The 18131-nt window shown below is 38.9% G+C and overlaps 1 protein-coding gene across 1 annotated transcript in view; it reads left to right on the forward strand.

Moving 5' to 3' along the window:
- The window catches only part of LOC124612800 (motile sperm domain-containing protein 2-like), an 84306-nt gene extending 67212 nt beyond the window's left edge, over positions 1–17094 (forward strand). The window contains exon 10 of the mRNA XM_047141215.1: positions 15626–17094. Within this exon, the coding sequence (XP_046997171.1) occupies positions 15626–15790 (165 nt within the window). The 3' untranslated portion in view covers positions 15791–17094. The remainder of the gene's footprint in view (positions 1–15625) is intronic.
- The last annotated feature ends 1037 nt before the right edge of the window (positions 17095–18131 follow it).

Consider the following 18131-nt stretch of genomic DNA (forward strand, 5'->3'; position numbering starts at 1 on the left):
GAATTCAGTCACACATCTGAGATGATACTCCATAAGCATGCAGATTTGATCAGGAGATGCTTGTGAGGAAAGTGTCAAAAGGCTTCTGGAAATCTAAAGGTATGGAATCAATTTGACATCCCTCATCGATAGCACTCATCACTTTGTGAGAATAAAGAGCTAGTTGCGTTTCATAAGAATGATATTTTTTGAATTCATGTTTCATGTTTGTCAAATCATTTTCTTCAAGGTAATTCATAGTGTCCCAACACAGTATATGTTCGAAAGCCTTACTGCAAAACCTTGTTAGTAATATGAGTCTGTAATTCAGTGAGTTACTCCTGTTTTCTTTCTTGGGTATTGGTGTGACTTGTGCAACTTTTCAGTCTTTAGGTACAGACCTTTCTTTGAGTGAGTAGTAGTATATGATTGCCAGGTATGGAGCTTTTATATCAACATATTCTGAAAGGAACCTGACTAGTATACAATCTGGACCAGAGGCCTTACCTTTATTAATTGTTTAAACCTGGTTAACTGCACAGAAGATCTGCTTGTAACTTACGTTCTTGATTTGAATTCTGTAATATTTACTTAGTCTTCTTTTGTGAAGGAATTTCAGAAAACTGGATTAGTAAATCTGCTTTAGTGAAATTATCAGTAACATCACCATTGTTATCGCACAGTGAAGGTATTGAATGCATCTTCCCAGTGGTGTACCTCACATACAACCAGAATCTCTTTGGATTTTCTGTCAGATTGAGTGAGTATTGTTGTGCAAACTATTAACAGCATCTCCCATTAAAGTTCGTGCAAAATAATTTGGAAGGTCTTTAAAACTTTGCCAATCTTGGAATTTTGCATTAGTTTAAATTTTTCACCCCCCCCCCCCCCCCCAACTTGTGCAACAGTGTTCTGATCTATTTTGTGTACCATGGGTGATCAGTACCATTTCTTATTAATTTATTTGGCATATTTTCCTAAATTGCCATCAATGTAATTTCTTTGAATTCAAACCACATTTGGTCTATGCGTAGTCAGTTTGGAAGGAATGGAGATTGTCGCTTCGGAAGGTGTTGTGCAAATTTTTATTTATTTATTTATTTATTTTTTAGGTTTATTTGACGTTGAATTTTTTGTGGGTTGAGATGTTAGTATTCAGTCTAGCTAAAACCACCTTGTGGTCACTAATCCCTAACACTCCCTATATAGACAGGATTCGGTGTTGCAAAGAGGTCAAGTATGTTTTTGCAACCATTTACACTTCACGTGGGCTCTTGAACTAATTATTCAAAATAATTTTCTGCAAAAGCATTTAGTAATAAAATTTTAGATGACGTTTCATGCTTACCACCGACTTTAAACATGTATTTTCACCAACTTACAGACGAATGGAAAAACTGGTAGAAACCGACATTGGGGAAGATCTGTTTGGATTCTGTAGAAATATTGGAACATGTGAGGCAATACTGACATTACGACTTATCTTAGAAAATAGATTAAGAAAAGGGAAACCTATGTTTCTAGCATTTGTAGACTTAAAGAAAGCTTTTGACAATGTTGACTGGAATACTCTCTTTCAAATTCTGAAGGTGGCAGGGGTAAAATACAGGGAGCGAAAGGCTGTTTACAATTTGTACAGAAACCAGATGGCAGTTATAAGAGTTGAGGGGCATGAAAGGGAGGCAGTGGTTGGGAAGGGAGTGGACAGGGTTGTACTCTCTCCCCGATGTTATTCAATCTGTCTATAGAGCAAGCAGTAAAGGAAACGAAAGATAAATTTGGAGTAGGAATTAAAATCGATGGAGAAGAAATAAAAACTTTGAGGTTCACCGATGACGTAATTCTGTCAGAGACAGCAAAGGACCTGAAAGAGCAGCTGAATGGAATGTACAGTGTCTTGGAAGGAGGATATAAGATGAACATCAACAAAAGCAAAACAAGGATAATGGAATGTGGTTGAATTAAGTTGGGTGATGCTGAGGGAATTAGATTAGGAAATGAGACACTTAAAGTAGGAAAGGAGTTTTGCTATTTGGGGAGCAAAATAACTGATGATGGTTGAAGTAGAGAGGATATAAAATGTAGACTGGCAATGGCAAGGAAAGTGTTTCTGAAGAAGAGAAATTTGTTAACATCAAGTATAGATTTAAGTGTCAGGAAGTCGTTTCTGAAAGTATTTGTATGGAGTGTGGCCATGTATGGAAGTGAAACATGGACGATAAATAGTTTGGACAAGAAGAGAATAGAAGCTTTCGAAATGTGGTGCTACAGAAGAATGCTGAAGATTAGATGGGGAGATCACGTAACTAATGAGGAAGTATTGAATAGAATTGGTGAGAAGAGAAATTTGTGGCACACCTTGATTAGAAGAAGGGATTGGTTGGTTGGACTTGTTCTGAGGCATCAAGGTATCACCAATTTAGTAGTGGAGGGCATCGTAGATCGTAAAAACTGTAGAGGGAGACTAAGAGATGAATACACTAAGCAGATTCAGAAGGATGTAGGTTGTGGTAGGTACTGGGAGATGAAGCAGCTTGCACAGGATAGAGTAGTGTGGAGAGCTGCATCAAATCAGTCTCTGGACTGAAGACAACAACAACAACAACAACAACAGTGAGGGTAGATTAAAGCCACCGCAAACTATAATTGTATGAGTGGGGTACCTATTTGAAGTGAGACTAAAGCTTTCTTTAACTGTTCAGCAACTGTATCATCTGAGTTTGTGGGGGTGGGGGGGGGGGGGGTCGTAAAAGGAACCAATTATTAATTTATTCCAGTTGTCCGATATGACTTCTACCCATACTAACTGATAGGAACTATCTACTTCAATGTCACTACAGGTTAAACTACTTGTGACAGCAGTGAATACTCCACCACCACCACCATCACCTGTAATTAATCTCTCCTTTCAGAACATGATTAGATCCTTGTAAAAATTTTGGTTGAACTTATTTCTGGCTTTAGCCTATAATGATTTGAGACTCTGGTTCTTTCCCAACACAGCTACAACACTTTACAACTAAAGTATTGATTATTACTCTGTCTGCCCTCTTCCTGTCTTTCTCCTGCACCATTTGAAACTGAAGCCCTTTCTGTACTTTCCTGAGACCCTCTAACCTAAAAAAAAACTGTCCTGTTCCCTCCACTCAGCTTCCACTACTAGTGCAGCCACTTCCAGTGCATAGTGGACCCCTGACCTATTTCTGGGAACCCAGAAACCCACCACCCTGTGGCCCAAGTCCAGGAATCTGCAACCTACATGGCCACAGAATCACCTGAGCCTCTGATTCAGACTCTCTACTCGGCTCTGTACCAGTAGGACCACAGTTGGCTCTGTCAATGATGCTACAGGTGTTAAGCTCTGTCTTCATCTCACAAGCAAGATTGTGGCAGGCTTTCACTTCAGCTAGCCATCAAACACCAGAGAGAATCTCTTCCGATCTAAAGCAACAAATATCATTAGTACCAACATGAAGCCACCACCTGCAGTTGACTGTACCTTGTGCTCTTCAGTGGCAACTGGAAGCACCCATTCCACATCTGGAATGACTGCTCCCGGTATTCAGAGTGTGCACAGTAGGTTCCTTCCCAACCTTTGCAGCCATATCTCTAAAAGGCCCCATTATGCAGCTAATGTTAGAGCTCTTAATTGCCGGTAATCCCACCGTCTGTGAATGCCAAGGCCTTGCAGGCTGAGAGGCTTCCTCTGGAACAGGGTGAGCTGGTGCATCTGGCTTATGGACCTTGTCAGCCACAGATAGTGCCCGAAACCTGTTCATCAGGTGAACTGAGGTGGCCCTCCTGTTGACCCCGTGGAAAGTCTTTCCACATAAACACGCGCAAAATAGAGGAGTTGAAGCTAAAGAGAGATGATGAAATTTAAAATAAGTCTCTTCTTATGAGTAGCTATGATGGCTCACAGTAGTCTGATGCTGCTGCTGGTATGAGAGCTGTCACACGGCTTGTTCAGGCGTGTGGGGCTCTGTACCTGCGGCTGCGGTGACATCAAAAGGACTGGAGCAGAAGCACCTGGAACCCTCTGCCTCACGTCACCTTGATGCTTCGAGGCATTATGATGTGACAGCTATATTAAGCCCACCCTGCTATCACAGTCATTCAGTGCGGATAATTTTGTTCAGTGCATGCTGCAGGCGTGTTTAGTGTTCTGACTTCAGTGTCTAGTGGACTATTTTATATGATTATATTTTATTCATTTACTTTAGTCTCTTAGTGTATTGTGAATTAAGTTTGCAATGGATATATTTGTTACCAAAAAGGTGCACTTGGAAGTTGATGATACTGCAAGTCAACCTCCAACAATTATTGTGTCGTCAATTGCTTCATCGTCTTCAGGCAAGAACCGTTCACAGCCAAAACCTGGACAATCCGGCAAGGGAAGATCATTTCAGAAGTCTTGGTTGACCAAACACACATGGATAGAATATGAAGCATCTACTGAAAAGTTTTTTGCAAAACCTGCAAAGTTAGGTGCTAAAAATCTATTAAACTTTTCTCCAAAAAAGATTTATTTACCTCCATAGGGTTTTCTAACTGGAAAAAGGCTTTGGAAATATTCAATCTTCATGGAAATATGTTTATGCATAAAGAAGGTGTTCTGAAACTAAATTCTATCACTAACCGAAGTGTGGCCTCCCAATTGAATGAACAGTTAGTGATATGAAGAAAGGCCGTTTAGCTCTAGAAACAATTTTTACTACCATCCAATTTCTATGCCAACAAGGACTAGCAATTAGAGGGCACGAAGATGTAAACTCAATTTTTTTTTCAATTGTAGGAACTCCAAAAGGAGGACATACCTTAGTCCAAATATTGGTTAGGGCATTCGGGGTATATATTCAAAACGATATCATTGATCCACTAGGAAAGTCTGTGTTGAGAAAGGTATTAGCTTCAGTCAAGAAGAATGAACATTTTTCTATTATGGTTGACGAAACAAAAGATTCTTCGATTCACAAACAAGTGTCATTTTGTATTCGTGCTGTAGATGATTCCTTGATGATCAATGAAGACTGTATTGGCTTATACGAGACCCCCAACATTGAATCACAAATTTTGTCCAGTATTTTAAGATTTTTTGCTCGTCTTGATTTGTCAATGGATAACTTAAGAGGACAGTGCTATGATGGTAAGTTCAAAGAACTAAAATAGTTAGTTCTGGATATACAACCAGAAGTACATTATCAGGGTGTCTACGACCCGGGACAACCGGGAGATCCGGGAATTTTTTCATCCGGGAGAAAACCGAGAAAATCCCAGGAATTTTTTAGAATTCCGGGAATCTATTATTGTTTTAGCTTTCAGTTAAATTTTTGTGATTTTGACTGGTAAGAATCAATACTCCAACAAAGGATATTACTGTATCCCGCTTCTGCAGAATAATACTGCAGCAACAAAACATGAACGAGAGGAAAAATGAACGAAAATAAAACTTAAGTCTCAAAGGAAATGCACCATATGCAACAGCAAAACATAGTGCTCATACAAGCGTCTGCCAACAGCAAAGTGTGTCAAAAGCTTCAGGAAGACTATGCATTGCTTCCTAACAACAAATTGTCTCCGATGAGTGTGGCGTCACTGCTGTTTACATTAAATTCGTTTGAGCAGTTGCGGGCAGGTTCATGTGCATGCGCAGTTGAGTCGCGTATGAGTAATACCTTCTCCCGCTTCTGGCTACGGATGTGTGGTTGGGCGCCACTACCTAATATTGCCTCGGTTCGGAAATGTCGTAGATCCGGGGTTGATGCACAGAGCAGTCTGAGCTGTAGTTGGGAGGTGGGTAGTCTCCACGTGACCCGTGTTTACGTTGAGTGATTTTGCTGTTTCCTCTTCATTTATTGCTCTCACATTAAATGAAAACGATACGGATTTCTGCGGCCGGGAGCTATCAAATGAATTAAAATACGTTCACATGTTTACGGAAGGCTAAAATTTTCTCCACCTTTCTGACAGTCAAGTGTTAATCGCCTTGCAGAATAATTAAGTTATTTTTGTCGGTTTGCTAAAGAGATTTGACTTTTAGTAATCTTTAGTGATGAGGCAGTCAATTTATTTGAAATGAAGTGTTTAATTTCACACTGTTGGTTAGTTTCAACTGTTCGCTGCATTTCAAGTGCACGTTTTCCATTTTCTAGCTCGCATGGCATTATGCCATAATAAAGAACCAAACATGAGACAATACAGTAGTGGTAGTCGAGAAAATTTACATCAAGAAAATTTGCATCCGAATCTGGACATACGAATGTGCGCTTTAAGCTGAATTATGCATTTTAGTATGGTTCACGAAATTCCGATACTCTTGAAGTATCCTCTGATGTCTTGTTTCTTTTGTGACATAGCGCAAAATCTTTTAATGTTTTACACGTATGAACATACGAGCTTCCTCCGTCATCGTAGCTGCGCAAGAACTGGGGCGCCTGTTATCTGGCGCTCTCTGACAACTGCTGAAACGAATCAGTTTCTAACACATCATGGGAAAATATTGCAAATGGTGGTTTGAAAAGCATTACTTTTTGAAAGTAAATTTCCTTTTACACAAGATGAACTATGTGCGAGAATGTACGATGAATTTCTTAAATCACAGAGCATTTGACTCTCAATTAAAAATCAACTCTTTGAGGACGACCATCTAGAAGAATTTCGAGCCCAGAAGCTCAGAAATTTACATCGTTATTAAAAATTTTACTGGCACATTTGTGTGATACAGCTCAAAGTGTAACATGTGCAAAAAAGATCAACATTATATGTGGAAGCTTAGCTTCTCTTGCAGCTTATTAATTTTAGAGACCACGATTATATATGAAAGCTTTGTTTTTCTTGTAGCAACACTATGTATATTAATTTAAACCATTAACTTTTTCCTATTTGTATTTTCGCACTACTTATGAGTGATCTTGCTATTGGCTGACTACATCATGTGTTCTATGCTGTCTTCAGCTGGCAAGATCACGTGACATGAGCAATGACTGGCATACCAAAGCGCGTCGCAATCTCGATTTCAATGGTTTGGAAAGTAACATGCGGTGTTTGGTGGAATTCGAAGTTATACCTTCATAACACGAAACTATGCAGCGTACATGTTGCTGCACATCAGAGATCTTTCCAAAACGTGTTTTTCCCCCCCTTAGTTTCGTTTTCTAAAGTGCCGGGATATTTTACGTCGCCATATAAAACCATAAACATTCAAAGTACTGACAAATTTTACAGTGCCAAGGAAAAGTATACTATCACTTAACACGGGAAAAGTGTATTTTCACCCGGGAGAAAGTGTATTTTCAACCGGGAAATCCGGGAATTTTTTTTCCTTGTCCATGTATATACCCTGATTATGTGCACTGCACTGCTCTCAGTTTAGACTTGGCAGTTGTAGGCAATCTCTGCCATCTTACGTCTGAGGGATATTATGGCTTTAGCCAAGGACTTAATAAACACTGTAACGGAATTCAACAAAAGGATGGGACTTTCCAGAAGCATGCACTGTGAGAGCGCCAACGACCTAGCTGGTCTATGACCCCTTTGCCTGACTCGATGGACTATGCGAGCTTCTAGTATCTTGAGAATATTGAAAAACTTTGAAGAACTAGAGTTTTTTGAAACATCTTCTGCAGAGGGCAAAACAGAGGCAGGTTACAAATGTGCAGGCTACCTCGAGTCAATGTTGCCTTTAAAGACTTATTTCTTTTTACATCTTTATTGCCTTGCAATGAACCCAGTAGATGATGTCAATGAAAAAATTCAATGCCCTCATCTGAGTGTTGATGATCTGGAAAAAATATATGAGGGCATGATTTGTATATCGAATGGAAGACGTGATAGTTTTGAACACTTTTGGGAATTGTGTTTAAAAGAAAAACCTTCACAAGTTGATGATCCTTCGCTTCAGAATCAAAGTATACCAAAGAAGTATGAAAACAACTAAGCCAGCTCACCGCACACTTTCAAAACCCCAAAGGAATACTACAAAACTATTTACATTGAAGTTTGTGAAACGGTGCAATCTTACATTACTAAGTGGCTTGCATTTAGTAAACAGAGGCGAAACAAATTTGGAAAAATCGACTGAGTTTTTAAAAAATGACCTAGACATTGAAAGACTGCGTGCTTACACTTGAATAAGTTAGCTAATATCGCTAATAAAAAACAACTTGTCTTAAAAAACGCGTGACATAAGAAAGTACATTACACAAGAGCCCGCAGTTTGAGAAATGTTATGTGAACAGCAGAAAGGTCATTTAGCACCCTTAGATGTCTGAATTTATTTTTGAATTGAATTTAATTGATGAAAGGAGAAAATATAAAAATGCAGTAAATGAAGCAGGCAAAAAGGAATACAAACGTCTCAAAAATGAGATCGACAGGAAGTGCAAAATGGCTAAGCAGGGATGACTAGAGGACAAATGTAAGGATGTAGAGGATTATCTCACTAGGGGTAAGATAGATACTGCCTACAGGAAAATTAAAGAGACCTTTGGAGAAAAGAGAGCCACTTGTATGAAAATGAAGAGCTCAGATGGAGACCCAGTTCTAACGAAGAGGGGAAAGCAGAAAGGGGAAGGAGTATATAGAGGGTCTATACAAGGGCGATGCACTTGAGGACAATATTATGGAAATGGAAGAGGATGTAGATAAGATGAAATGGGAGATACGATACTCCGTGAAGAGTTTGACAGAGCACTGAAGGACCTGAGTCGAAACAAGGCACCTGGAGTAGACAACATTCCATTGGAACTACTGATGGCCTTGGGAGAGCCAGTCCTGACAAAACTCTACCATCTGGTGAGCAAGATGTATGAAACAGGCGAAATACCCTCAGACTTCAGGAAGAATATAATAATTCCAATCCCAAAGAAAGCAGGTGTTGACAGATGTGAAAATTACCGAACAATCAGTTTAATAAGCCACAGCTGCAAAGTACTAACACGAATTCTATACAGACGAATGGAAAAACTAGTAGAAGCCGACCTCGGGGAAGATCAGTTTGGATTCCGTAGAAATACTGGAACACGTGAGGCAATACTGACCTTACGACTTATCTTAGAAGAAAGATTAAGGAAAGGCAAACCTACGTTTCTAGCATTTGTAGACTTAGAGAAAGCTTTTGACAATGTTGACTGGAATACTCTCTTTCAAATTCTGAAGGTGGCAGGGGTAAAATACAGGGAGCGAAAGGCTATTTACGACTTGTACAGAAACCAGATGGCAGTTACAAGAGTTGAGGGACATGAAAGGGAAGCAGTGGTTGGGAAGGGAGTGAGACAGGGTTGTAGCCTCTCCCCGATGTTATTCGATCTCTATATTGAGCAAGCAGTAAAGGAAACGAAAGAAAAATTTGGAGTAGGTATTAAAATCCATGGAGAAGAAATAAAAACTTTGAGGTTCGCCGATGACATTGTAATTCTGTCAGAGACAGCAAAGGACTTGGAAGAGCAGTTGAACGGAATGGATGGTGTCTTGAAGGGAGGATATAAGATGAACATCAACAAAAGCAAAACAAGGATAATGGAATGTAGTCTAATTAAGTCGGGTGATGCTGAAGGTATTAGATTAGGAAATGAGACACTTAAAGTAGTAAAGGAGTTTTGCTATTTGGGGAGCAAAATAACTGATGATGGACGAAGTAGAGAGGATATAAAATGTAGACTGGCAATGGCAAGGAAAGCGTTTCTGAAGAAGAGAAATTTGTTAACATCGAGTATAGATTTAAGTGTCAGGAAGTCGTTTCTGAAAGTATTCGTATGGAGTGTAGCCATGTATGGAAGTGAAACATGGACGGTAAATAGTTTGGACAAGAAGAGAATAGAAGCTTTTGAAATGTGGTGCTACAGAAGAATGCTGAAGATTAGATGGGTGGATCACATAACTAATGAGGAAGTATTGAATAGGATTGGGGAGAAGAGAAGTTTGTGGCACAACTTGACCAGAAGAAGGGATCGGTTGGTAGGACATGTTCTGAGGCATCAAGGGATCACCAATTTAGTATTGGAGGGCAGCGTGGAGGGTAAAAATCATAGGGGGAGACCAAGAGATGAATACACTAAGCAGATTCAGAAGGATGTAGGTTGCAGTAGGTACTGGGAGATGAAGAAGCTTGCACAGGATAGAGTAGCATGGAGAGATGCATCAAACCAGTCTCAGGACTGAAGACCACAACAACAACAACAACAACAACAACAGATGTCTGAAGTCATATCTCCGATCAACAATGGAACAGAAGCGATTGAACAACTTGGCTGTTTTTCATGCCCACCAAGATGTTTCGGATGAATTGGATATCCAACCAGTCATCAACGACTTCATATTCAGTAATTCAATCAGGTGGTCGACATTTGCACCTTTCTAAAGACAATCGAGCTCTAATAATGGCATTTAGAGCAATATTAAAAATCTTTATAAAATATAGAATTCAATACATACATAATGTTAAATTTTCAGTTTCAAAATATTAGTACTGTATTACTATAGCTGTTCATTTTTATTCTCTTAGAGTGGTTTTCATTTTTTGGAAAAAGGGACCGATGACCATCGCAGTCCGGTCCCTTTAATCCCACAAACCAACCAACCTATTACTATAGTGCTGTATTAGTTATCTTCAAATACCTAGATATTTTTAGGGTGTAAGACCCAAATAAAACCCGCTATTTACGTACTTTTTGACTGAAAGTATTAGACATACTGTATTAACTTTATTAATTGTATTAAAGCCTTAACTTTAGGATATTGTATTAAAGCCTTAACTTTAGGATATTGTTTTCATTTAATGAACCTTGAACCTTATTCAAAGTAAGTTTAAATGAACTATTTCACTCCTTAATCAAAGTGCTATTACTGTGTGACAGCAATATTTTATGCTTTATTCTTTTAATGATAGTTTAGGATTTATTTAAATACAATTTCAGTCTTTTCAGAGCTATATCTTTACTGCTCTGTAGTAGTCTATATGCAGGATTATTACTGTAAATTAAGTTAGCTTTTTATGAAAGTACAGTGGGTGTTTGTTTTGTTTCTTTTTTCAAAGCCAAAAAGTGTCAGCCATGTCGAGTTTCCCGGAGTGTTGAGTTATCGAGAGTCCAGTTTTCTGGGTTCTAATGTTGATCATATGACTCTAAAATGCTTTAAAAAAATTTGATGCTGTTGTGGTCTTCAGTCGTGAGACTGGTTTGATGAAGCTCTCCATGCTACTCTATCCTGTGCAAGCTTTTTCATCTCCCAGTACCTACTGCAACCTACATCCTTCTGAATCTGCTTAGTGTATTCATCTCTTGGTCTCCCTCTACGATTTTTACCCTCCACGCTGCCCTCCAATACTAAACTGGTGATCCCTTGATGGCTCAGATGATGTCCTACAAACCGATCCCTTCTTCTAGTCAATTTGTGCCACAAACTTCTCTTCTCCCCAATCCTTTCAGTACTTCCTCATTAGTTATGTGATCCACCCATCTAATCTTCAGCATTCTTCTGTAGCACCACATTTCAAAAGCTTCTATTCTCTTCTTGTCCAAACTATTTATCGTCCATGTTTCACTTCCATACATGGCCACACTCCATACAAATACTTTCAGAAATGACTTCCTGACACTGAAATCTATACTTGATGTTAACAAATTTCTCTTCTTCAGAAACACTTTTCTTGCCATTGTCAGTCTACATTTTATATCCTCTCTACTTCGACCATCATCAGTTATTTTGCTCCCCAAATAGCAAAACTGCTTTCCTACTTTAAGTGTCTCATTTCCTAATCTAATTCCCTCAGCATCACCCAACTTAATTCGACTACATTCCATTATCCTTGTTTTGCTTTTGTTGATGTTCATCTTATATCCTCCTTTCAAGACACTATCCATTCCGTTCAACTGCTCTTCCAAGTCCTTTGCTGTCTCTGACAGAATTACAATGTCATCGGTGAACCTCAAAGTTTTTATTTCTTCTCCATGAGTTTTAATACCTACTCCGAATTTTTCTTTTGTTTCCTTTACTGCTTGCTCAATATACAGATTGAACAACATCGGGGAGAGGCTACAACCCTGTCTTACTCCCTTCCCAACCACTGCCTCCCTTTCATGTCCCTCGACTCTTGTAACTGCCATCTGGTTTCTGTACAAATTGTAAATAGCCTTTCGCTCCCTGTATTTTACCCCTGCCACCTTCAGAATTTGAAAGAGAGTATTCCTGTCAACATTGTCAAAAGCTTTCTCTAAGTCTACAAATGCTAGAAACGTAGGTTTGCCTTTTTTTAATCTAGCTTCTAAGATAAGTCGTAGGGTAAGTATTGCCTCACGTGTTCCTATATTTCTACGGAATCCAAACTGATCTTCCCCGAGGTCGGCTTCTACCAGTTTTTCCATTCGTCTGTAAAGAATTCGTGTTAGTATTTTGCAGCCGTGACTTATTAAACTGATAGTTCGGTAATTTTCACACCTGTCAACACCTGCTTTCTTTGGGATTGGAATTATTATATTCTTCTTGGAGTCTGAAGGTGTTTTGCCTGTCTCATACATCTTGCCCACCAGATTGTAGAGTTTTGTCCGGACTGGCTCTCCCAAGGCCGTCAGTAGTTCTAATGGAATGTTGTCTACTCCCGGAGCTTTGTTGCAACTCAGGTCTTTCAGTGCTCTGTCAAACTCTTCATGCAGTATCATATCTCCCATTTCATTTTCATCTACATCCTCTTCTATTTCCATAATATTATCCTCAAGTACACCGCCCTTGTATAGACCCTCTATATACTCCTTCCACGTTTCTGCTTTCCCTTCTTTGCTTAGAACTGGGTTTCCATCTGAGCTCTTGATGTGCATACAAGTGGTTCTCTTTTCTCCAAAGGTCTCTTCAATTTTCCTGTAGGCAGTATCTATCTTACCTCTAGTGAGATAAGCCTCTACATCCTTACGTTTGTCCTCTAGCCATTTTGCACTTCCTGTCGATCTCATTTTTGAGACGTTTGTATTTCTTTTTGCCTGCTTCATTTACTGCATTTTTATATTTTCTCCTTTCATCAATTAAATTCAATATTTCTTCTGTTACCCAAGGATTGCTACTAGCCCTCGTCTTTTTACCTACGTGATCCTCTGCTGCCTTCACCACTTCATCCCTCAAAGCTACCCATTCTTCTTCTACTGTAATTCTTTCCCCCATTCTTGCCATTTGTTCCCTTATGCTCTCCTGGAAACTCTGTACAGCCTCTGGTTTAGTCAGTTTGTCCAGGTCCCATCTCCTTAAATTCCCAGCTTTTTGCAGTTTCTTCAGTTTTAATCTACAGTTCATAACCAATAGGTTGTGGTCGGAGTCCACGTCTGCCCCTGGAAATGTCTTACAATTTAAAACCTGGTTCCTAAATCTGTGTCTTACCATTATATAATCTATCTGAAACCTGTCAGTATCTCCAGGCTTCTTCTATGTATACAACCTTCTTTTATGATTCTTGAACCAAGTGTTAGCTATGGTTAAGTTGTGCTCTGTGCAAAATTCTACCAGATGGCTTCCTCTTTCATTTCTTAGCCCCAATCCATATTCTCCTACTATGTTTCCTTCTCTCCCTTTTCCTACTGCCGAGTTCCAGTCACCCATGACTATACATTTCTTCAATTTCTTCGTCATCTGCAGAGGTAGTAGTCATATAAACTTGTACTACTGTGGTAGGCGTGGGCTTCGTATCTATCTTGGCCACAATAATGCATTCACTATGCTGTTTGTAGTAGCTTACCCGCATTCCTATTTTCCTATTCATTATAAAACCTACTCCGGCATTACCCCTATTTGATTTTGTGTTTATAACCCTGTAGTCACCTGACCAGAAGTCTTGTTCCTCCTGCCACCGAACTTCACTAATTCCCACTATATCTAACTTTAACCTATCCATTTCCCTTTTTAAATTTTCTAACCTACCTGCCCGATTAAGGGATCTGACATTCCATGCTCCGATCCGTAGAACGCCAGTTTTCTTTCTCCTGATAACGACATCCTCTTGAGTAGTCCCCGCCCGGAGATCCGAATGGGGGACTATTTTACCTCTGGAATGTTTTACCCAAGAGGACGCCATCATCATTTAAACATGCAGTAAAGCTGCATGCCCTCGGGAAAAATTATGGCTGTAGTTTCCCATTGCTTTCAGCCGTTCGCAGTACCAGCACAGCAAGGCTGTTTTGGTTAGTGTTGCAAGGCCAGATCAGTCAATCATCCAGACCGTTGCCCCTGCAACTACTGAAAAACGCTGCTGCCCCTCTTCAGGAACCACACTTTTGTCTGGCCTCTCAACAGATAGCCCTCCGTTGTGGTTGCACCTACGGTATGGCTATCTGTATCGCTGAGGCACGCAAGCCTCCCCACCAACGGCAAGGTCTATGGTTCATTGGGGGGGGAGGGGGGGGCGGGTAAAAACTTTAAAACTCGCTATTTTTCATCTAAAATTTAGAAAATTTCCTGGGGCAAGACTCCCAGTATGGGGCCCCACAATATTTTTTATAAGTAGGCGCTCCTGCAACTGGAGCCTGTCACACCAGCCCAATTCAGAGTTTGTGTGCAGATTCAAGTAAACCACCACACCAGATTTGGCAGTGCTGCCTTCTGGCTCAACAGGCCCTGAAAATCCTAGCACTGCCTCAGTCACCGGTGTTCAGTGCACGGGCAACCCCAACTTTGAGCGGCTGTTCAGGAATTGGCCCTATGCAACCAAGCCATTTGGGTACATGCTCATTCATGGATCTGACCTCTAAATACGTGGCAAAGGATGGAACAAATTTCCATCAAAGAGATTTTAAGCTTGAAACATTGCAAGAAAACTTCTACTCCAGATGTTTTCACAAATCTGTTTTCTTCAGTTGTAAGTATGAGGCAAAGAGATAGTCTTTTGCTGGGTGCCTGGACGCATCAGGGTATAGGGAAATGCCATGCCAACAAAGAAGTGGTGTGCGTCAGTGTGCCGTTCTGTTGCCAGCCGTCATCTCATTGTCTGACTGAAGAATTGTGCATCAGTGGGAAACCAAATAGTCGCAAGTGGCGAACAGCAAATTGCAGTCACTGAAATTGACCCCGCAGGCATGGTTGACTTCGTGCCAACCACACTGCTGGAAGGAAGTGTTGCTCGCCAAATTGCACATGGAAAATACTAACCACTAACATTTGGTTCGTCTTAGTCATGAACCGTCATCACTCTGGTGTGCCACTTTTGGTTTTGCGTGTTTTGGCTACATATGTTCTATATATTGGTGTAATGGCACCCTCAGTTTTGTTGGAGCTCAGCCCACCATCCTTGCTTACACTGACACCAGTGCAACATCAGTTTTGAAATTTTGTAAATTGCTGTCTCATCCCTAAAGTGATCGAGATGGGAGGGTCAGTGTGTGCTGGATCGATAGCCTGCCCCACCAGTTTTGCATTTTTATTAATTGATTTTTAGTGTCATGCTTTATTGCATCGTGACAATTGTTTTTTTAATATTTGATAACTAGACTTTCATGCATTACACGCTGCTTGCCTGTGGGACAGTCTTCTTCTCTCATCCTCCTTTTCATTTTAAGTTAAAGTGTAAGGTTCCAAGTGAGTTGGGGTCTTTTCTTCCAGATATTTGATTTGTGTGTACATAATATTTTCAGAAAAATGAAAACAATTATATTCATATGTTTGTATTTCTGTTCAGGTATCTCATCTGAGTGAGAGCCAGTTAAAGCTGTATGCCGAGGTAAAGTTCCTGAAAAAATTACATATTCTATTGGTAATTATGGTGTTATTTTTTGGAACACTTATTACATACCTTCTAACCCTTGAAAAACAATATGGGGGTCAGCACTGTTACAAACAGTAGAGTCTGAAAGTGTAAGGGTGTGTGTGTAAGGGCGAGTGTGTGTGTGTGTGTGTGTGTGTGTGTGTGTGTGTGTGTGTGTTTCACACAGTAAAAGTGATTTGCCTCTGTAAAAAGAAAGATATTTACCTGTGTAAAAATGTAAATCTTTCACCAGTATTTTTATAAGCAGTTAGTATTTGCTGTTTTCTCTATTTTTATGTGAAGTTTGTATACCTGTGCTTCCAGTATTGTCATTTTTCAGAGAAAATGTGATTAGAAAAAATGTATCTAGTCAGCTCTGCCTCTCAATATCTCAGGCTAATGTCAAAATAATATATTTATATCTTCATTTTTATATTGTACAAAATATGAAATGGGCACAAATATTTTAAGAAAAGATCAAGCCCAGAAAAGGTGATCATTGTGATGATTTACTTTCCTTTTAGTAATCTTATTCCATAGTGTTGCAGGAACTTCCTGATACAGCTCACATTTGTAATAATGTGTTTTTTTTATACATTTTGTTTTTGCTGCAGCAGCATGTCCATGATAATTTTGTTAAACTGCATTTAATACTTCTAACAAAAACAGTCTTACTTAAACTAAAGTTTTAAAAGTATGTGAAGACTGAATTTTTTATTTCTGTTTATCTCTAATGGTACATTTAAGATAATTGCAAAAATTTTTAATACCAATATAAACATGTTACACTCTATGTAAAATATAAAAAAAGAGAGGAAAATATTTGGATTATATGTAGCATTGATTTTGTGTATTGGACATAAAATTTTGAGTTAAAAATATTTTGTTTTTCAATATTTAAAATGTTTATTGAGAATAGATTTTTGAAGTTTTGAACTGACAGCTGGTCCAAATAGAACATTCGTGCCATATTTTTCCCTTTCTTATTCTATCACAAAAAAGTAAATATGATTATAGTTTTGTATGCATTATAATTTGTAGGAAACATTCTGGAGAATGAATGCTGTGATGTTAGACCACATCTGCAACAAAAACATAAGACAGGGAAAAGGTTAGAAAATATCAGTGTCAAGACAGTATTATTTAATGATCACACTGTCCGCCTGCATTCGAAAAGTGTAGTTATACTGACCTTTACAAATCATCTTCATGCTAATACTTCTTACTTAAACTGGATTACCTTGCCACTAACAATATGGAGAGGAACAGAAGTTACACCTGGCACATTCAAAATATGCTCATATGTACAGAATTGATAGTGCATTGTTTCTAATAAATGTACGCATTGGTGTTTTGAACCACAGGTAATGTGGTGATGGAACAGTGTTGAATTTGTCACATAATGAGATATTAGTTTTTGTTTTGCACATGTCCGTCTGAACTCCTTGTGAACTTAATCGCTAGTTTGTAACAAAAATACATTCATTACAATATAGCATATAATAACAAAACTTAATTTCTTGCTGTGATTATAGAATGAGAATTTGTGCTTGTACAGCCTTTAGGTATATTCAGTGTAATAAAATTATCAATATTTTGTTTTCATGAGAGCACCTGCTTTCAGAAAACCCATCACTGAGCTGCTACAACTTTTTAACTCCTCATGTTGTGTTAAAGGAATTGCAAACATAATAATTAGGCTCAGGAGGCTTATGTTGATGGAAACGAAGAACAACCTATTCTTTAGTAAGCTTGAGTGTAAATCGTTTCGATATTATGAAAAGGAGTGTTGCTACTCATGGAGACGCTGAGTCGCAGATAGGCACAATAGAGACTGTCACAAATAAATAAAGCTTTCCATTAAGGCCTTTACTGTATTTAATTGGTAGCAAATATTGGGTGTGGCAGTTAATGAGTATGAGTCAGCCTTGAGATGTGTAGGTGCAGATTATGATCATAAAATGTAGTTTCTCTTAGTGCTACTAAAGTTCACACATTTTAGATTTGTATTAATATTTTATTTCACTTTGGCACTTTATGGAGGCCACTGTAACCATTTATCCTAAGTCGAACAGTGTGATAAGTTATAGACCTTATTGCTGAACTATACAAATCTTAAATGGACATTTTTTTTTCTCCATCTCTAATGACAGTTTTGTAATAGTGAAAGATCAATTGTGAGTGTTGGTTAATTACATGTTCCATGAATCATAATTGTGACCTCTTGCTATGATGGGGAATAACTTATTCAGTCACACACATACGAGGGACGATCTGAGAGTAACATACAATAATTTTTTTTTCTGCCCTGGCACAGCAGCTGGAATGTTAAAATTTCATGATGGTATAGTTTAAAGGTAGTGCTACAGAGGGTATTTTGTTCTAATGTGCAGCTCTAGCAAGAGAAGCCTGAATAATGAAACAAAAAAGGCATACATAT

This window comes from Schistocerca americana, chromosome 4 (assembly GCF_021461395.2).
Source record: "Schistocerca americana isolate TAMUIC-IGC-003095 chromosome 4, iqSchAmer2.1, whole genome shotgun sequence".
NCBI lineage: Eukaryota > Metazoa > Arthropoda > Insecta > Orthoptera > Acrididae > Schistocerca > Schistocerca americana.